This window comes from Mastomys coucha, unplaced genomic scaffold (assembly GCF_008632895.1).
Source record: "Mastomys coucha isolate ucsf_1 unplaced genomic scaffold, UCSF_Mcou_1 pScaffold14, whole genome shotgun sequence".
In the NCBI taxonomy this organism is placed as follows: domain Eukaryota; kingdom Metazoa; phylum Chordata; class Mammalia; order Rodentia; family Muridae; genus Mastomys; species Mastomys coucha.
In genome coordinates this window covers 48,268,392-48,290,501 of record NW_022196896.1, presented here as the reverse complement: position 1 = coordinate 48,290,501, position 22,110 = coordinate 48,268,392, and the positions used below count along the sequence as shown (strand labels likewise).

The following is a 22,110-nucleotide window of genomic DNA, read 5'->3' as shown; positions in this document are numbered from 1 at the left end:
TGTCATTTTTTTGCTTCCTTTTTTTTCTCTTTCATTTCCACTTTTGATTTTATTTTATGGAGGGTAAACATTTGGTCCGCTGAAGATTAGTCACCCTCAATGATATATATATATTAGAAAAAAAATATGAGCAGCAAGACTCTCTGGAAATAGATTCTGTTTGATGTAGTTAGTCTGTCTTTTCGGTTTTGCCTTCTTTCACAGCAGCCTCTGAAGCTTTCCGCAGCGGAGCTTTCTCCGAGTTGGCATGTCCTTGGCCAGAGTCTGCCGCACCACCATTTTTGTGAGTAGTGTGTTTTTCCAAGTAGTTAAGCATCTCACTGAGGACTGTTTGGAAAGTGCTTAGAGCTGCACATATTGCTGGTGTGCCAAAACCATGAGTGATCAAACTGGAAATGAGAAAAAGTTGGAAAAATAGGTGAACATTTAGGAACAGAAAAATCCCTTTATTTAATCTAGAACCTGTGTTCTGTGGCATTTCTGTTTATTATAGAAAACAATACAATTCAATTATTCCCCTTAGCCATAAGAAGCTTAGGATCTATTGAAACAAAGTGTCATTGCTGACAGACATTTTCTACAAATTATTAGCAAGTCTGAGTAACACTTGTTTTTTTTTTCATCTCATTAGGAAGTAGGGAAAAAATGCATTTCCCTTGAGGCAAGGTTCATCTTGCTTCTCAGAGAACTCATGTATGTATGTGTAGGCGTAGATCACACTTGAGGAAGTCATTCTTGGAGACAAGCAAGAGGACTGGAAGAAGGTCACAACCAAGGAGTAGATAAGATTACCACATGTCATATGTATCTATGATATTGTTATAATAAACTATGTGCCATTTTGTATAACTAAAATGTCTCATAAGAGAATCAATATTGGTTGAATGTGCCTGATAACTGGTTCCTCTGACTTCTTTATTCCTTCCTTCCTTCCTTCCTTCCTTCCTTCCTTCCTTCCTTCCTTCCTTCCTCATCCTTCTCTCTCTTCTTTTCCTTTCTTTTCTTTAATCTTTCCTTCCCTTTTTCTTTCTTTAATAGCAATAGTGTTTTCCTAGGTATAAAACCATCCACCTATGGATTGCCTTGCTAGCTTCTTTTTCTTTCCTGCTTTAGATAGGAGAATAACCTGTCAACAGAATAAAAATTAGATGTAGGTAATTCTCATTGCTTATATAGAAAATGGTTGGCCTCTATTTCTTCTCAAGGGATCTATACATCACACAAGTGAAGAGACTACCTTAATGACAGAGATAAGCAGAAGCAGAAAGAATCTAGAATCCTAAGTATTGAGAAATAAAGTTCTATGATATGTAAGCTGTTCTGTCTGTCTTGGAAGATAACTAGTAGAAACTAGTAAGTGTATGTGGAAAATGTGGTTTCAAACTCAGTATCAGCAGGACTTCCAATTATAAGAGACATTTCTTATTGAATAACCATATAAGTGTAGACTAACCCTATCATGAATAAAACCACCTACACTATTCAGTTTTGTAAAATTGTCTTGAAGTGATAGTTTTCATTCCAAAGTTTGTATCTTATAATAAAGGAGGCATATGTGGCACATGTTATACATATAACATAAAATATAACATTCTGTGTATATATGTTCTGTATCCAATAAGTAAAGCTACTATCTGCTCAAAAACAAGGCTTGTTAAAGATACAATGACAATAGTAGTTTTCCATTAGCTGCTACCATCTTAGTATGTTACCTGATGCCAGATACCATGCTTAAAATATGTAACCTTCTTCATCAAAAATAATGCAATTTTAAAACAATGCAAACAAGGAATACAAGTTGACCAACTGGTACATTTTAGTGAAAGTCTAAGAGGATTAGCCTATTGGATTTTGATAACATCAATACAACAAAAGGAAAAAGGTGATATTCTAGTGCCCTGTCAATTATAGATCTTGAGAGTTCTGATATATTCATTGACAAGAGTACATTTTTTGCATGTGTCATTCTGTCCTAGAGATTTCTAGCATCTTCAGGATAATTGACAAAGCTTACCTTATTCCTGAGCTGACATTAATGTATGATTTTTAAAAAAACAATACTTCAGTTGCTGATAATTTAGTAAATAGGAATAGTCAAGACTTCAAGATATTGTTTGCTAAAAAAGTAGTAGTATAACATACAACCACAGTTCACTCACATACATACATTTTGATGTTCTTTTATTTTGGTTTATTTAATTCCATTTCTACAAGGAGATAGCTGCAGGAAGTCATGTGATGTAAGATATAACAGGTTATATGATGCATGATATATGAAGTTATATGGTATTGTAGAATTCATTTTGATCATCTTAGGGTGGATAGCCCTGAGAATAAGATTTAAGCATGTTTGTTTGTTTATTTATTTATTTCTGATTACACTGTAACTGTCTTCAGACACACCAAAAGAGGGCATCAGATCCCACTACAGATGGTTGTGAGCCACCATGTACCATGTGGTTGCTGGGAATTGAAGTCAGGACCTCTGGAAGAGCAGTCAGTGCTTTTAACTGCTGAGCCATCTCACCTGCCCCACATTTTATTTACAATAGTTGAGGTGTATCATGTTTAGTTTTGCTGTGGGTAAATGGTAAGCTCAACAGCACCTGTTTCAGCTGCAAACGTGGTACTGGCCTTATTCTTAGTTCTCTGTGTCACCTCACTTATCTTACCTGTAGCATCTGGGAGTAGATACAACTATTTCCATTTTGCAAGTGAACCAAGTCCTAGAGGATGTAACTAAATGATATTTCCTCAAGAAATTGGGTATTCTGTATTTTGTTTTTAGCCTGAAGGTATATTTTACTCTTTTTTCTTTGAGAAATCGATTTGCCATGGTTTTTATTTTAATTAGCTGCATGTATATCTGTGCATCATGTGTGTGCAGTGCCCACAGAGGCTAGGAGAGGGCATTGGATCCATTGGAACTAGAGTTCTAGATAGTTCCCAGCAGCAAAGTGTGTCCTGAAAACTGAACCCAGGTCCCCCATGCAACCCATAACTGTGCCTCTATGACCTCTCTCCAGCTCCCAAATCCATTTTCTAATAGTGATTGTAGCTCAGTTTTTTTCTGAAATAATTTTCTTCCTGTGTTAGGCTATTTGGCCTGGAAAATAAATTCTTTATAGTATTCTGTCCAAGGACAGGGCTTAAGAGTATGAAGTGGATGGGGCTGGAGACATGGTTCAGTGATTAAAGAGCACTGAATGCTCTTTCAGAGGACCCAGGTTCAATTCCCAGCATCCATGTGTGAGTTCACCACTGTCTATAATCCTAAGACATCCTTACCCAGACATACATACAGCCAAAACACCAATGTACATTTTAAAAAAAGAATATCAAGTAGAACTAGGAGTGATAGCCTGTTCTTGTAATCCAAGTACTTGAGAGACTGAAGCAGAAGAGTTGAATATACGTAATAAATGTCTCCCACAGATACAAACCAAATACAAATTGGGTAGATATGAATAAATATTATGACCCATGTTCTAGAAAGACTTGTCATTAGATCTCTTAGCCTAGGAGGAATTCTCATGGAACCAGCTTCATTCTCTTCATGCATCTGACCTTAGTTATTTTTGATGTCATCATTGCCCCCAATGAAAAATTGCATTTTCAAAATCTTTACATTAACTCTAGTCTTAGACTCTTGGTAACTTGGAGAAAATTATTTTGAAAATTATAAGAGAACAACTGTATGATTAGAGGGCGGCATATGTTTCCTGAATTCTAAGCTTCTCATTAAGAGCATTCACAGTAGGGATGTTTTCTTTACAGGAGCTGAAGGGGTTTGCAACCCCATAGGAAAAACAACAATATCAACCAACCAGACCTCCAGAGCTCCCAGAGACTAACCACCAACCAAAGAGAACACATGGAAGGACCAATGGTTCCAACTGCATATGTAGCAGAGGATAGCCTTATCTGGCATCAATGGGAGGAGTGGCCATTGGTCCTATGAAGGCTTTATGCCCAGTGTAGGGGAAGGCCAGGGTGGTGAGGTGGGAGTGTGTGTGTGTGTGTGTGTGTGTGTGTGTGTGTGTGTGTGAGCACCCTCATAGAAGCAGAGAGAGGATAGGGTAGGGCATTTGGGGAGGGGAAACCAGGAAAGGGGATAACATTTGAAATGTAAATAAATAAAATATCCAATAAAAATATAAAATAAAGAACTCAAAGAACTTCACGCAAGCTGAAAGACTAATAGTTCTATGTAAAAGTCCAAGGGCAACTACCCAATAGTCAATATATACATTATACTTTAGCCATCATCATTTTTCAACATGTAAATCAATGTGTAAATTTCATTGCTACCTTAATTTAACATTATCTGTGCATCAAAGAATGTATGTACACTATATGAGATAATGCCAGCTGCAAAGTACAGGCACTTTTCTAGCAGTTTCCAGTGACATTTACGTATTCAGATAATTAAAGTGTGATATAAGGTCAGTTTAAAACTGCTCATGAAATTACATATCATTACAAAATGACAGAAAGGGATACTGATATCATCCTGATGTCATCCTGTTATTCTGTTGATTCTATTCATTCCAGAATAAATGAGTCTAGTCTCTTCCACATTGACACACGGTGTAAACTATACAGAAAAAGTAAAGGAATTTCAATTCTAGATTCACTAAGATTGTATATGATGACTTGATATGGTACTAGAAACACAGATCAATTAAAGTAAAAGGTAGCAAGTGGAACTGCAACAAACTTTAGCACAGCCAAGGAGACAGCAAAATGAAAAGCTAGCCCATGTCACAATGGAAACTATTACCAAATCATGAATGCAATGCAGTGTTAATATCCCAAACATGTTAAGTCAAGACATACTTCAGTCAAGATATCCAAGAAATCTCATAGAGATAGGGAAAGTATCTAAACAAGCATTTCCCTGAAGCTAAGAGGACAATGGACAATAGGTTGGTGAAAAGACAACTCCATTAACTGAGTTGGAGACATAGCCTCCATCCTCATTGCTCTTTAGAGGATCTGAGAATGGATCCTAGCATCTACACTGAGTACTGTACACCCTCCAATGACATCAGCTCCAGGGGTTCCAATGTATTCTGGCTTCTGTGGGTACCTGCACACATGTGCACATGCACATACATACATACATACATACATACATACATACACAGTTTGGGCAATTAATGTACTCAAGTTCACCCTGGAGGCAGTGGTGCGGGTTCCTCAATACTGCCCCAATGTTCTGCATTTCCAAATGAAACACACACACACACACACACACACACACACACACACACACACACCCTTCTATTTTAATACACTTTAAACAGCTCAGTTGTTGAACCACTCCCAAACTTCCACTTTGCTAATGCCTCCCCTCCAATACTCCTGAATTACTTAATAAAATATATATTCCATCTTTGCTACCCTAGACCTAACTGTGGCAGGGGAGGACCTGGGACCACTCTTCCCCAGCTCTTACATGATTGGTAATCTGTCTTCTGCAGTTTTCAAGCCTGTGTCTTTTTCCTCTCCTGACATGGTGATTTTCCTGCTTCACTCTCAGACCCCTTGCCCACAAATCCTAAAGTCCCAATTCTGTCTCCCTACCCAAATATTGGCCACTGACAACTTTATTTACCAATTGAAATCAACTGGGAATCAGGGACTCTCAGAATCTTACATTAGGATCCTTGTGCAAATTTGGGAACCCAACTAACATAATACAAATGTTAAGCCAAATCCACAACACACACACACATGTATACATACATACATACATACATACACACATACACACATAAATAAAAGTTAAACCCTCAAAAATTGCAATTAATCTGTTGGATCCTCCCTGGGCCTGTGGTTATAGGACATTATAAGCTACCCAACAAAGGTATGGGTGCTGGGAACTCAACTCCAGTCTTTTACAAAAGCATTGAGAGCTCTTAATCGCTGAGCCATCTTTCCAGCCCTTAGGTATGGATAAATTAATTAACTGGTTAAATGCTTCTTGGTTTCATTTGGGACTCTCTGGTCTCTAGAGTAATGGGAGTCAGTTTAAAGCTACCTTCTGAACACAAGGATGTGAAACAACACAGAAGTAGATCCGGTGCTGGAGGCAGGTGATGCAAGCAGATGACAGATTAAATAGTAATTAATATACTTTGCTTTCTTTTCAAAGAACTTAATTGATAAAAATGTCAACAGTATAATTAATGGGGATGAAGCTGTGTTAGAGTAGGGAAAAGAGCTAGAGGTTGTCAAGTGTAGTAGTGTATGCGTTTAATCCTGACACTTGGGAGGCAGAAGTAGATGGATCTCTGAATTTGGGGCCAGCCAATTCTACGTAGAGAGCTTCAGGCTAGCAAGGGGTATAAAAAATGAGACCCTGTCTCAAAAACCCAAAACAACAAAATTAATATTATATGAATTTATTATAGAACCTTCTACATGTGATTTAAAACCCATATTTTCTTTAAAAAAAAAAATCCCTTCCCAACTGCAAAATCATGAGTCTCTCCTTTCTTTCTTTCTTTTCTTTTCTTTCTTTCCTTTTCTTTCTTTCCTTTCCTTTTTTTCTTTCTTCCTTTCTTTCTCTCTTTCTTTCTTTCTTTCTTTCTTTCTTTCTTTCTTTCTTTCTTTCTTTCTTCTTTCTTTCTTTGTTTTTGAGACAGGAAGACAGGATCTCTCTGTGTAATAATCCTGGCTGCCCTAGAGCTCACATTTTAGACCAGGTTGACCTTGAATTCATTGAGATCCACCTGCATCTGCCTTCCAAGTACTAGGATTAAACGCATGCACTACCATGTTCAGTTTATGCTTATCTCTTTTCTATCTTCATAATTTCTTAAAGACTTCCTAGCTACTTCCATTTCTTCATAGCAAATGTCTGCATTTTCTTTCTCTCTTCCTCCCTCCTTCCCTTCCTTTCCAATTGCCTGTCTTTCTGTCTTTCTTTCTAGTTTTTGTTTTTTGAGACAAGGTTTCTCTGTGTAACCCTGGCTGTCTTAGAACTCAGTCTGTAGACCAGGATCGCTTTAATGTCACTGAGATGTGCCTGCTTCTTGTTGCATGCTTAGCATGCTCAGCAGAAATTTCTTGCCACCATGCTCAGCAGAAATCCATATAATACTATATTTATAAGTTTTATTTTTTATGTGTATCAATTTTTACCTACATGTGTGCCTGGGCACTACTTCAATGTGGGTATTTATTAGAAGAACCAAAGCTAACTTAATTTCCTTAATCTAAATAAGTATGGATCATGTTCTGCTAGTCTATGTAAGATCAATGTTATCAAGCTGGTTCTACATTTGCCAAACTGTTCTTCAGAAACGCTGTATCTATGTCTGGATTTGTCTAAGCATCTCTGGGATCTCCTCTGATCCCTTTCTGTCTTGAAAATAGTTGGGTCTGGAACCTAGAACTTCACATGAACTGAGCAAAACTGAATTAATATGTATTAAAAATAAAGCAAAGTGACTTTACTATTTTCTACTAGATACTGGGCCACAAAGTTGTGGCTATCAACCACAGGTGGGTTTTCCCATTTTTTCCAGGCTACAAAAATTTCTGAAAACAATCTATATTATTAGGCTACACACCAGAAATCTGAACCAAGAGGGAAAAAAGCAATCATCATTTAGATAGATTAAAGCTAATTTCATTTTGTAAAATTTTAACATTTTTTTTGACTACATTGGGTATTGAATCCAAGACATTTCAAATGTCAACCAAGCAAGTAGTCAACCAGGGGATATACCCTCACTTCCAAAATTTCTGTATAGACAATGTTTGGATGCATAGGTCTTTTTCCGTTCATTCTTTGGGTGCAAGAGAAGGTTAGAGTAACTTGGAAGTTGTTATTACTACTGTAATGATACATTATCTTACATCATGCTTGAGTGGTTGATCTCATGGATCTTTTGATTCCTAGTGCTGAATACAGTGGCTTCTTACATTCATTTTAATTCTGCTCTTTTGCTTCTGGGAACATACAAGCTGCAAGACTCCAAGGGATGAGCATCTTCTTATTTTGGTTCCCCCCCCACCTACTTACTCACTGAAGAAAAAGATTGAACTATCATCTGAGGCTCTGTCAGTGTCCTTACCATTAGCATTAGGTGATGTCTGTCACAAAGGAGTATTCTTGCAGACATGGCAACAATAACAAGGGCAAATGTCTAGGAAATAAAACCCAGAAGACACCTGCAAAGGGTTCTGGCTCTTCTCTGCCAAACTGTACTTTTTTTTTTTTTTAGCACCATGTAGATGAGGTATTTTACCTCCTGGAAGTAGCATAACTTTTAAATACAGGCTAGCAGAGAGATCCTTACCCGGAGGGAAAAATTGGAAGCTTATTTTTGCTATAATTTAAGAGATATCTGTGTTTCATAGTCTAAACAAGGAAACTGAAGAAAGCAGAACCCAGCTGATGATGCTTATTACCTCCATATATTATCTTATCCTATGGCCCCAAGTGCTTTGTAAATAGAATTTAATTAAGGTACATAATGAAAGTGTTTGGTTTCCTGGTGGCTGGTGGTGGGGAGCCACCCAAATCTGCTCATTAGAGTGGCCCTGACAGCACTCAAATTTTCCATGATTTCTTAAGCTCCTTTTTTTCCTCAACCACAAACACACGCATTAAAAAATTACCTCACCAGCTTATTTTATTTTGTGGATCTTACCCTAGAGATCCTGACTTAATTGGTTTGGGATGAGATCCACAAGATCAGCATTTATAAAACTCTTCCCACACTGCTTAAATGCATCCAGAGAATTGGACTTATCTCCCTTGGGCCAAAGAACACTGCTATACTGCTTGAATATCCCCATCACTATCACAACTGCAACTATAGAGCTTCAGTTCCTGAGGAAGTTGGTATAATAAAATATAAAAAGTTTCCATGACCAAATTTTAAGAACATGGAGCTAAGCAACATTTCAGCTCCGGAAAGGCCCAGGGAGCCAACTGATACAACAGTCAAATGGCCTTCAAACAAAAACAGTCATAAAACAAACAAACAAAAAAAGTTCAAGGGTGTACTGGCTGGTTTTGTGTGTCAACTTGACACAGGCTGGAGTTATCACAGAGTAAGGAGCTTTAGTTGGGGAAGTGCCTCCATGAGACCCAGCTGTGGGGCATTTTCTCAATTAGTGATCAAGGGGGTAGGACCCCTTGTGGGTGGTACCATCCCTGGGCTGGAAGTCTTGGGCTCTATAAGAAAGCAGGCTGAGCAAGCCAGGGGAAGCAAGCCAGTAAGGAACATCTCTCCATGGCCTCTGCATCAGCTCCTCCTTCCTGACCTGCTTGAGTTCCAGTCCTGACTTCCTCTGGTGATCAACAGCAATGTGGAAGTAAGCCAAATAAACCCTTTCCTCCCCAACTTGCTTCTTGGTCATGATGTTTGTGCAGGAATAGAAACCCTGACTGACACTTTGAAATCTAAATTTGAAGAGGTGTGGCTATAATGACCCTAGTGATCTGTTATGTTGAGAGATGAAGGTCCCCCTGCCACTGTGAGTCTACACTTCTTCCATCAACTCAGCCTCATTGCTATCCCAGAGGGACATGAACTTTGTGATTTCAGGTTATTTTAATCTAATTAATTAGCAAAGTTTACGAAGAATGAACAAAATATTGTGAGTGTGAAGGGAGACTGAAGCCAGTCACGGCCTCATCACACTTTGAAGGTGATAACACTTTGACATCTGCATTGAACTTTGCTTTCTTCAGGGGACAGAGTTCCAGGGCTAAAAGCAATTAGCTATTTCCTTTGATTTATCAACCTAAAGAGCATCACATTTTCATTTTGGAAAAGAGGAAGGATAGCTTTAATGTTAGGATAGGAGCCTTTAAAAATGAATGTTACTGAACTTCTGATTCTTAAAAAATGATTGTAGTAGTGAACTGGAAAGAGAAGAAATAAGATCTTCTTGAAACAAAGTATGAGGGGTGATTTTAAGTGGGATAATAACTCGAGTTGGGGCAAAGCATACCATTGTCTGGAAGGAGACTAGCTAAGACAATAAGCAATGTAACTGCATCAACTTCCAAAGGAACATACAGAGGAAGATTAGACAGTTGAAATGTGTTCTAAATCCAAGCTTCTGGCTAGTGATCCCAACTTAGATCTCTAGTAACCTTTCCCCTGCTTCTGGTCATATCTGCCATCTTCTTGTGGTCACCTCTTCTACAGAAACCCCAGAAATATAAAAATTCATTAAATAAATGTTATAATTTTCTCCAATTCATCCATTGCTCAATGCCAATCATTTGCCACATTGACAGAACCTTTTCATTATAAACAGCTATCTCTAAGTTCTGCTGTTCAAAGTATTCAATTTCCTATATGACAAAGACAAAAATCCATAAAAAAAAAAAAAACTGTTAGCAAGGGACTGTAGAGTTGTTGGTTTTGGTTTTGGCAAGGGGTAGTGTCTGAGTGTGCATACGTATGAACATTTGGTGCATATTACACGGCACATGCAGGTGGGACTTTGGGTAGGAGCACCCACATATACACAATGTGGATGCCAGAGGAAGATGTCCAGTGTCTTCTTGTATCCTCCTCTGCTTTATTCCTTTAAGACAGAGTCCCTCACAGAACTTGAAGGCTTTCATTTTAGTTAAGCTGCCTAGGCACTGAGTTCTGAGGACCCATCATTTCCCATACCCCAAGACTGTGGTTACCGGCACGTGTACTGTGCCCAGCTTTAATGTGGCTGCTAAGGATTTGAACACAAATCCTCATGCTTGCACTCCCACTCTCTGAGCTATTTCCCCACCCCCGCAATCCTTTACTAAATATGTCTCCTGGCAAAGAATTTTTGCTTGATTAAATGCAGTCTCTTGAATTTTCTGTAGCCATGAGCTTTCTCATAAAACCAAGTTTTAACAAGAATATTCTGTTACTATGTCACATCAGGAAAGCTCTGCATCTGGAATCTAACCATTGTTGGTACCTGATTAAATTCTGTCTCATTCATCATCTTTACTGTGATTTCTGATCACTCTAGCATGCCTTTAACAAGAATCCTGGTAGGTAGGCTTAGCTAGAGTCCCTTTATTCTGATGTTTCCTTCTAGGAACATTTTACCCACCGATTCGATGCTGCTTTTGCAAAAAATTACCACTGGTCCATGCCGTATGTCTCTTCCATGGTGAGCCATCCCCCTTTCCTATTGTCTGACCTTACTGCAATAATCCCCCTTATGGCAATAATCCCATATCCACTGCAGGGACATCTTAGCTATGTTGTGCCATCAGATCTTACCTGTAAGATCTGAGCAGTGTTTGGTTAGAAACAACACAGCTTATACAGAACAATAACTACTGACAATGAATTTACTTTTTTTGATTTTCTATTTAACTTTAAGGAAATGTAAATAATTTAACATAGATTAATCAAAGAAAGACATCATAACTGCTCTTATACACTAAGTAAACTAAATCCTTTGACTACTTATATTTTTGCTAGTAAATGTCTTACAAGGGGTGGGTTTTGTTTAACTCTAAGAATCCTTACAGGATTCTGTCTATTTGCATTTGGATGTAGCCCTCATTTTAAGAGTTTAAGTTAAAGTTAAATTTAAATGCCAACCTTATACAGAATTTTACTTGGAAAACAGGATTTTTTCTTTACAATTCAGATTATATTTTCTAGGAGTCTTTAAAAATAATTTCATAGGCTAGACAATCATTTTCCCCCACACAATTAACTAATTATTGTGTGTGTGTGTGTGTGTACACATATGCATGAGTGTACAAAGCCACAGCACATGTGTGAAAGTCAGAAGACAACTTGATGAAGTCAGTTCTCTCCTTCCACTTTGTAGGCTCTGGCAATGGAACTCAGTTCTTCATGCCTGGTGAAAAGTCCTCTTCCCCACTGAACCCCGCTGGAAGGCCCAAGTGCTCTTTGAAGAAGACTTGAGAATTTTGTTTCTTGTGTGCTAAAATTAGCTATGTACTTTATGATGTTTGAGTTTTAGAATAAAGATTTAATCAAAATCTTCATTTCTCCTACTAAAGAATGTTTTTGCAAGATGAACAAAAGAAACTAGTTGTTTTTATTATTATATTTGTTATTGATTGCATTCCTAGCCACTGTCCTATCACAAGAAATCAGGAAAACAAACAAAAAAACGGCAATAATAAAATGTGCTCACTTGGGCAGGAGAGATAGCTCAGTGGATAAGATCACTGGCTGCTCTTCCAGAGGACCCATGTTGAATTGCTAGCACCCAGGTGGTAGCTCCTAAATGTCTGTACTCCTTTGCTCTCAGGGCAGATCTGACACCCTTGCACAGACATTCATGCAGTCAAAAGACCAATGCACATAAAGAAAAAAATAAATAAATTATAAAAAATGTGCACACTGAAGGCTCCTAGGATAAGAGTAAATATGCTCACAGTAAGGGTGGACTTATTCTCTGGCTAGATGGACAAGGGCAGAGCACTTAAAGCATCCCAGTGCCGTTTCCCACAATGCCTGTCGTATGTAGAACACCAAAAGAAATGGAAGTGAGTAACAGGAGGAGAGAAAGCTGGGAACATAAGAGTTGGCTGCCTTTGGAAACTGGAAACAGGATGAACTTGACTGCGTAGCCCTCAAGAAGACAGATGTTAGAGAATCTTATCAATGGGAGGATGACATTTCTAATAGGCTTGTGACAGATAGAAGAGCAGGCTGCCACGAAAACTTTTCAAGCCTGGAAGATGTGATAGCTTGTCAGTGATGCCAGGTGAAAACACCTGAAAGTTGAAGAAGAGTCAGAAATCTAAAGGGCCTCCCAACACGGAGACCCAACCAGGAAATGATAATCACCAGCAAGCATGTTTATATATTTCTTAGTTCTGAAGAGTAACAGCTATAGTACAAGAGTTTATTTCTAAAGACAGGGAGCTACCAGTAGACCTTTGACTTATACTAGAAAATTAAGCAGGCCTATCAATTTCCTTCCCTGGCCCATGGCCCTGGGCAGTAGGCTGAAACTGTACAAGATATATTCAAGACCCAAGTAAAAAATGATCATAACATCATTTAAATAAGGGTTAGATATAACACATACAAAGATGAAAGACTTTTTGTTTCCCTCAGGTAATTATCAATACTGTATCTACTCTTTGTCATTATATGTTTTTGTTTTGATATACTCTCTTGTTGAGACAGTGTCTTGCTACACAGCCCTTGCTCTCCTGATACTCATTATATAGCCTAGACTGGCCTTAGACACATGGAAATTCTTCTGCTTCAGCCTCTCAATTACTGGGATTATAGGCTAAAGCCACAAAACCCATATCTATCTCTATCTGTCTCCATCTCTCCATCTCTCCATCTAATCTATCTATCTATCTATCTATCTATCTATCTATCTATCTATCTATCTACCTACCTACCTATCTATGCATCCCTCTCTCTCTCATATGTATATATATGTATATATATGTACATATATATATTCCATTAATTTAGAAGTTCCAAAAGAATGTGCCTACTCCTCATCTTTATACGCTATCCATTGGTAAAGTGAAACAAAGAGAAAACTAAGATTTCAGTCTTCTGAGGTTTGTGCTGAAAAAGAATTCTGGTTTTATTGACAGGCCCATGTACTCTGAGTTGAGCAGGAATGGTGTTCTAACTTCTTATTTATATGGACCCATGTGCTCCTGTGACCTCATACTCAAGTAGATCATGAGAACATGAGACACAAGGAGTGGACACATTTTTACAATCTCTTTGAATCTCAAAAGATTAACTGTTAAGAGTTCAGACAACTAGGGCCGTAGTTTGAATTGAGTTGTCTGCCCTCTCCTCTCCTCCTGCCTTATAGCATCATGTGCTAATTGACATCACCAGTCCCTGAGACAGTGAGTCCATAGGAGCAGCCTGCAGATATCAATTGTATATATTCCTGGCTCCTGGTAGTGTTGTGGTGTCTGCTGTGTTTACCATGACAATTCCTACTGCTGATGGTACTCAGTCAGTGATAAATGATGAATACGCCTGCTTCCTGTCATTTTGATGGAAACAAGTGTCTCCTAAGGCTGAGTGTGACTTCTTAGAGTGGTCACTGCTATTGTCACAGCTTTCCAGAGAACAATGCTATATCATCTACAGTAAAAACTAGAGATAGTTATCTTTACAGGGTCAGATCACCCGCTTTTCGCATTGTCTAAGACAGTCTGCTGAAGTCTGCTGAACTCTCAAGACACTGAGTCCATAATCCTGTAAGGTATAGTGTCAAGCACTCTGAAGACTTTGATTAAAGAAAATATTAACACAGATGGATGTTACTAATTACAGAATCTGCTATGCCTATCCAATCATGTTCCTTCTGCACTCCTTGCCCATTCAGTATTCAGCAAAAATTGTAGGATTACCTGACTCTTCAAATTTCCTGTGTTAACTACAAGGCAGGCTAGCGTGTTTCTCTTAGTCCTTTTCCCACTACAATTAGTTGCCACAAGCAGGAAATAGCAACAACAACAACAACAACAACAACAACAAGAGAGACACACTCTTGTCTAGTGCATTTTTACCCAGATAATCAGCAAAATCAAATATGAAGAACCTTCTCTATATTATTATTATCTAAGTGACAAATTCACACCATTTTTACTGCCTCTTCAGAAAAATGAATTTGTGGGCCAGAAAGATGTTTTGGCAGGTCAGTGCTCTTGCTGCCAAGTCTAACTTCCATTCTGAGGAGACAAACAGTAGAAGGAGAGAACTAACTACATCAAGTTGTCCTCTGACCTCCATGTGTGTGATAGTATGTGCATGCACACACATCTTTTAAAAGACGCAATGGAATAATTTTTTTCAAAGGATGAGATAAAATGCTAAAAGCTAGGAAGGTCTTAGGATTATGCTTCTCAAACCTGGCTATCAAAGTTGGAAACTAACATAAATCCCAGAGCCCCATTTTTGATACATTGGCTTTAATCCTTTAGGCTTGTAAAAGAAATTCATCAGTAAGTTTGCTACGAGGCCAAATTTAATGATCACACTAATATATAAAAATATATATGTATATGTATATATATATATATATATATATATATATATATATATATATATAGAGAGAGAGAGAGAGAGAGAGAGAGAGAGAGAGAGAGAGAATGAGTCTTTTCAGGGTTGGCCAATAAGCAATCATTTACTAACATCTTGTTAAAGGAGTTATTGTTAAAATTGTGAATTTCGTCAATTTTTACATTGGTAAAAATGCTACTCTTGCCTTTAAAGATGCATACAAAGTGAAACCATGTATACATTTAAATCCCATGAAGCTGCATCAGGAACCTTCAAACTGGGTTGCAGCTGAAAATGACAGCTGTGTTTAAAATGATACAATTTTGATATGGGGAAGAGTGAAGCTGCATACTTTAAATTAAATTATTTATATAAATTAGCACAAAATGGATCAAAGACCTAAACATAAGATCTAAAATTGGAAAACTTTTAGAAGACAACATAGGAGAAAGCCTCAAGACATTGGATTTAGCAAATATCCTCTACTATAAGGCAGAGAGTGTAGACAAACACTATAACAATATACAAATTAGTCTACAACAAACATTTAAAAAAATCTCTTCAAAGAGACACATTCAATGGAATGCAAAAGCAAGAAGGTAAGAAAGAATTTGCAAGTTGGGAATCTTATATTTAATGTAAAGGTTAATATAAAAAAAAAACCCAAGAATGTGCTGCATCACAACACAGAAGCAGTAACCCAAAAACTTGAGACTACTGAATTCATGTCCATAACAAATGGCTAAAAAACTTACAAACACATGTTCAAAGTTATTTGTCCTTAGGAAGATGCAAGTTAAATGTGCAGAGAGATAAATGTGTGTGAGTTATTATTATTTTTTAAAAGTCAACAGTAAGTGTTGGAGAGGACGTGGAGAAATGCAAATCTTTGTGTAAGCTAACAAATATAACAGATGTGGGCACACTCATATTGGAATAGTGTATGGTCTTAAAGGGAAGGGAATTATTACATATGTGGCAACAGTTATGTATCTTAGTAAATTGTACGATAAAATAAGTAGTCATAAAAGACATCTGTCGAATAATTTGCAATCAGAGCCACAAAAATGGAAATTAGAAGGATATGTTCTGGGGCCAGAGAGCCAGGGAAATGTGGAGTTGTTATAAATGGATATAATCTATAAGTTTTGTAAAATGCAAATTCTAGGAGCTTGTTCTCACAGCAATGTAAATATACTTAACTATAAAGCTAAATTCTACTGAGAAAGAAGGGGTACATTTTATGTTTTTAGTACAACTTACAAAATATAGGAAATTTAGGAAATTTTCTATAAAATGTAATTTAACCGTAGAATCCTAAGAAACTAAACAGTATTGTACAAATACACAGTCTGGAATTTGAAAAAAAGAAAATGAAAATTCTGGTAAGTGTTTAAAAAGTGAAATAAACAAGAAATCACAATTGAGATATTCAAGGTCCTCAAATATAATGACTAAAATTTAGAGATGCTATAATTCTCAAGTCACTATTAATTACTATACTTTTTATTACTCTTAAAAGTGTTACTATACATTTAGTGCAATTAAATATAGAGTTTAGAACATTTAAACATATAGTTTTATGTTTCAAATTGCGATTGAGAACCTATAGCCACATATTTTGAGAGCTTTGAATCTCAGCCATAATCTCGTTTTTCCTGAGAGTAGAAGAGCCAGTTACCTATTTAGTTCTCTTGAGACAGGATTTTTCTATGTAAGCCTGACTGTTCTGGAACTCTGCAGACCAGGCTGTCCTTGAACTCAGAGATATGCCTACCTCTGGAGAGCTGGGATTAAAGGTGTGTTCCACCACTATCTGGCTATTTAGTTTTTTAGTTCCTGGGTAAACACCACCTTCTTACCATATTATAAGTAGAGAGGTAAATAAGAGAATGTAAAGCCAATAGGAATGCTGCTCACTTATTTTAGAAAGCAGAGTTTGCTCTAAAGAGTTCTTGTGGGCTGGGGAAATAGATGGATTACAGGCAGAGTGTTTGCTTGTTGGAGAAGAATGAGAATCAAAGTTTGATCCCCAGAATACACATAAAAAGATAGATGTGTTTGGGCTGGGTTCAGTGAAAGGGCCAATCTTAGGAGGTAGAGCTTGATAGAGCAGGAGTCTAGACATCCTCCTTGGGGGTCCCCTCATGCACATCTGGACATAGAACACACACACACACACACACACACACACACACACACACACACTTTTGTGGCATTAAGGTTATAGCTTGCAAAAGTATCAACAATCTAGCAAGCCTTTGCTGAATACACAAGTCTTCTACCTATTTATTTCTTATAGAAGCTGATATTCAGGCTAAGCTCAATTTTGTTCTGGGTCAGAACAGATGAGGTCACTGTCAGATGATGGTATCGGCATGCCTAATTAGAAATAAATTCATTCTTATGCTGTAGGCTCCTGCTTCTCTGCATCTTAATAGTAAAATCCTTATAAATGTGTTAGTTTACAAACATTGTTAGATCCCAATTTAAATAATAATAGTAATAATAATAATAAATAAATAAATAAACTTAACATGTGAATCTAAAAAACCCTTTAATGTATACATAAACAAAACTATGGAGATGACCCTGGGAGCATCAATTCCTTTTAAACTTGCATCACTGCTGGAGATAATCAATACAGCATTTACTAAGTGTTAAATGTATATCCTGTCTCATTTCAGCTCATTACTACACATAATACAAAAGTTTTATATACAAGCTCAAGCAAAAATTTGAAAGTTACACACAACCCACCTCATACATAATGGGACCTGAGTCTGAAAATGTCTCTCATGGTTCCAAAACCTTGTGCTCTGAAACATCTAGACATCTTTTCCTTCTAGCTGTATTGCCGTTGCCCCTTACATTTCCCTTGAGAGGCAGATAAACTTCTGAGAAATGTAGACTATGTCTTGTGCAATTTTGAAAAATAAATTCTATATAGAGTCTGAAAAATTATGTTTATGGAATCTTGAGTAGAACTGTAGCATATTAAGAAAAAATACAGCGTTTATAATGCTGGGTTAGTACAAACAAAATTACTTAAGCATTTATTAAGTAGATAATTGTGCATCATCTTCAATAGCCTTATATCCTAAACAGTTTTTCTGTTTGTTTTACTTTATTCTATTTTGTTTTCATTTATTATTATTCTTAATTATTATTATATGCCTATTTGTATTCTAATGAGAGAGAAAAAAGTGAATTTGGATGGTTGTGACATGGGGAGGATCTGGGAAGATTTGGAGGAGGCAAAACAATAATCAGAATATGTTGTAAGAAAATAATTATTTTCCAACAAAAAGTGGAACTTTTTTTTAAAAAGTAAAAGATTTGCAGGGCAGTGGTGGTGCACACCTCTAATCCTAGCACTTGGGAGGCAGAGCAAGGTGGATTTCCGAGTTCCAGGACAGCCTGGTCTACAGAGTGAGTTCCAGGACAGCCAGGGCTACACAGAGAAACCCTGTCTCGAAAAAACAAACAAACAAACAACAAAACAAGCTAACAAACAAAAAGATGATAGGTTGGTTGTTTTGAACTTTTCCTTTCAAATGCTAATAAATAGTTCTTCAAAAAAAAGAACACAAGCAGGTATTGGAAACGTTTTTAATTCTAATGTGTATTATTTTTGTTTGCTTATTTTCGAGACAGTGGTTCTCGATGTAGTTTGTGAACTGTCCTTGAACTCTCTCTCTCAATGCTTGCTGCCTTGGTCTCCAAAGAACTGATATTACATGTATGCCCACCATCCCAGTTTATGAATTAATCTCTTCATTAACACTGTTTATGTTTTCCAACTAATGATAATTAAAAGAAAATGAAATGTTCATTTTTGTATGAATGAGAAATTATTGTATAATACCACAATTTTAGAGTTTCTAATTGGAAAAATATCTAAGTGGTGACTATTTTCTTTCTCTTAATAAATCTGGAGAGTAAATTAATGAGAAAGATATTCTATTTATTTCCAAAGTAATGCAGAAATGGAAGCTTAAAGTATGCTTTTAATAATTCCTTTCAGTATTCTATGTTTAAGAACCACTTATACAGGGTTGAAGAGATGGCTTGGTGGTTAAGAGCACTGGCTGCTCTTCCAGAGGTCCTGAGTTCAATTCTCAGCAAGCACATGGTGGATTACAACCATCTGTAATGGAATCTGATGCCCTCTTCTGGTGTGCCTGAAGATAGCAGCAGTGTACTCATATACATCAAATAAATAAATCTAAGAAAAAAACATTTATACTTTCTAAGTTTATAGAAATCATTAAAGCACTACTAAAGTTTTAGTCATTGGTATTTAATTAACTTCAATCAGATCTACTCATTTAACAATTTACCCTATCAACATAAGTAACTGTTTAAAAGATTTCAGGATCCTGGGCAAGAATTTCTTAGTATTCCTTGATTTAATAATATACGTTTTCATGAAGCCATAGTTTCTTGATAAACATAAAAGGATGTTACATTTTCTGATCTTACATTTTCTGACCTAAAATGCTTCAATCACTATGTTTTCTTAAATTGATAGTCTCAGAAAATTCAGGCTGTCACTCCTGTGGTCTGAATATTTGTATCTTCCTCTCCTCAAATTCATACACTGAAACTAAACCCCAATACAATCCACTACTAAGAGCAGCCACTGGAGGTGGCTAAGTCTTGGAAGGTAGGATTCTTGCCCTTAAGGAGAGCCTCTTGGAGGTTTGTTGGTCCCTTGCATCACACAGTACTGAGTTAAAGGATCTAAAGAGACAGAGCCCTCAGCAGACACTGATTCTGCCAGCACCTTGTTCTCAGGCTTCCCAGTCCCAGACTCTAAACTATACGCTTACATCTTCTATACATTATCCAGTGTAGAGTATCTTGTCATAGCATTCCAAACAGAGTAGAACAGTCATTATTTTATTAACATAAGTATATCTCTAACTGGGACTACAATGGCAGACAAAATCCTGGAGGTTTGGGTGTGGCTTAGCTGTCTAGACTCTAAGCAGATGGGAAAAGCTGTCTTACCTGAAATGTGTTAAGTGCCTCTGGATGTCCAGGTCTAGAATGGGAGTGGGTCTGGAGGATCCCAGTGGTGATCTATCTTGGCTCAGGAGGTCTTGGAATTCTTTACAAATTTGCCTACAACAAAGGGTACGAAGTTGAAATTGCACTCTTGATATGAACTTTTAACGTCATGAGATATTATCCGTCAAAGTCTCTTTCCCTTTTAAAGGAGACCAGGAGGACTTTTCAGTCAGCAGTCTCAAGTTTCATGGCATTGACTTTGCAGGGCCAGAGGATGACAGTAAGGCACTGGCCAAGACACTGAACACACTCATGCTCATTTTTAAGTTGCATCTTTACATGTTAATCAAAGGATAAAAGGAAATTCAGATGAGAGAACTGTAATTAGCAATTGTCTTTAAAAAATTACAAATGTGCTTTTTTTTCTTTTAGAACATCACATCTATAGAAAATTTTAACTAAAGTTATAGGCTTATGTCATTCAAAGTCACAATAAAAGCTAACTTTAGAAAATTCAGTCTCCCAATATGGCAATATAATTTACTTTTTGACTATTTTCATGCCTCAGTGTTTGAAGTCGATGATCTCTTACTCCCAAATTATTCCACCAGTCTTTAAAAAATGGCTATTCACTATTCTATTTCAGTTGCTACTTTGCCTACCTTTTGCCACTATTCTTTTCTTATATGGCTATGAATTCTAGCCTATATGTAATAAAAACATCGCTGTGTATCATAACTATCAGTTAATTCCCTTGCAGTGTATAATTGTAAAGAAACGTAGCATTTCAGAAAATACTATTTTAAAGTCTTCGTGTGTGTACGTGTGTGTGTGTGTGTGTGTGTGTGTGTGTGTGTATGTGTATGGGTGGTTGTTTTCATGTGTAAGTGTGAGCATACAAATATCATGGTACACCTGTGGAGGTCAGTTGACAGCCTCAATGTCAAACTTCACCTTCTACTTTTATAAGAAAGTGCCTCTGTTGTTTTACCCCTTCACACACAAGGGTAGCTGGCCCATGATCTTCCGTCTGTGCCTCCTATCTCACTGAAGGAGCAATGGGATAACAAAACTAGTACTTAGTTTTGTTTGACTTCTGGAAATTCAAATTCAGTTCTTTATGATTACAGTACAAGTGATTTTTATCCACTGACCCATATTCCCAGGCCAGAAAATGTGTTTTAAAAATATACATATAATAAAATTAATGAACGTAGCACCTATAGAATGAAATCAATAGACATGAAAAAAATTCCCAAACACATTCTTTATATACAGAAGAGAATATCTGATATTCAAGGGATAATATTGTTATCTTGTATATTTATCTGTTATTGTGTGGAGATTACTGTAAAATACAGCAGCTTGGCTTTGTTTATCATTATGAGCAAAAACAGAAAGGTCAAACCACTCCAAATGATCATTAGGGTAATAACAGTTCTGCTTCAAATCATCTGACAATTATTTACTTAAAAAGTGACAATAGGGCTGGGTAGATGACTCAGTAAAGCTACTTGCCACTGAGCCTGAAATGTCAGTTGAATTTCCTGGATCCACATGGAGGAAGATGACAACCAACTTCTTGAAGGTTGTCTTCTGACCTTCCCTTGCATGCCTGGCATATATGCACACAAGTATGCATGCATGTGCTCATGTGCACACACAAGCATGCACCACCTACATGTCATTTATTCAACTCTGCTCATTGTGGCTTTATTCATAATAGTCAGAAACTGTAAACAACCTAGATGTCGCTCAACTGAAGACTGGATAAAGAAAATATAGTACATTTATACAGTGGAGTATTACTCATCTGCTAAATTTGCAGGCAAATGGATGGAAGTAGAAAAATAAACCAACTTGAGTGAGGTAACCTAGACCCTGAAAGACAAACATGGTATGTACATACTTATAAGTGGATACTAGTGGTTAAATAAATGATAATCAAGCTGAAATCCACAGAGGCTGAATAACAAGAAGGGCTTTAGGAGGGATGTATAAAACTCCCTGCAAAGGGGAAATAGAATAGGTTGTGTGGGTGGACTGGAAGTAGGTGGGGATGGGTACGGGGTGG

At 37.1% G+C, this 22,110-nt stretch overlaps 1 protein-coding gene across 2 annotated transcripts in view; it reads right to left on the bottom strand.

The window, feature by feature from the left end:
- Positions 1 to 22,110, bottom strand: part of Tfap2d (transcription factor AP-2 delta) — a 57,563-nt gene continuing 35,453 nt past the window's right edge. For both annotated transcript variants that reach the window (XM_031366965.1, XM_031366963.1), the window contains 2 exons: positions 20,037 to 20,150; positions 1 to 389 (listed from right to left, as the gene is read on the bottom strand). In XM_031366965.1, the coding sequence (XP_031222825.1) occupies positions 170 to 389; positions 20,037 to 20,150 (334 nt within the window). In that variant the 3' untranslated portion in view covers positions 1 to 169. The remainder of the gene's footprint in view (positions 390 to 20,036; positions 20,151 to 22,110) is intronic.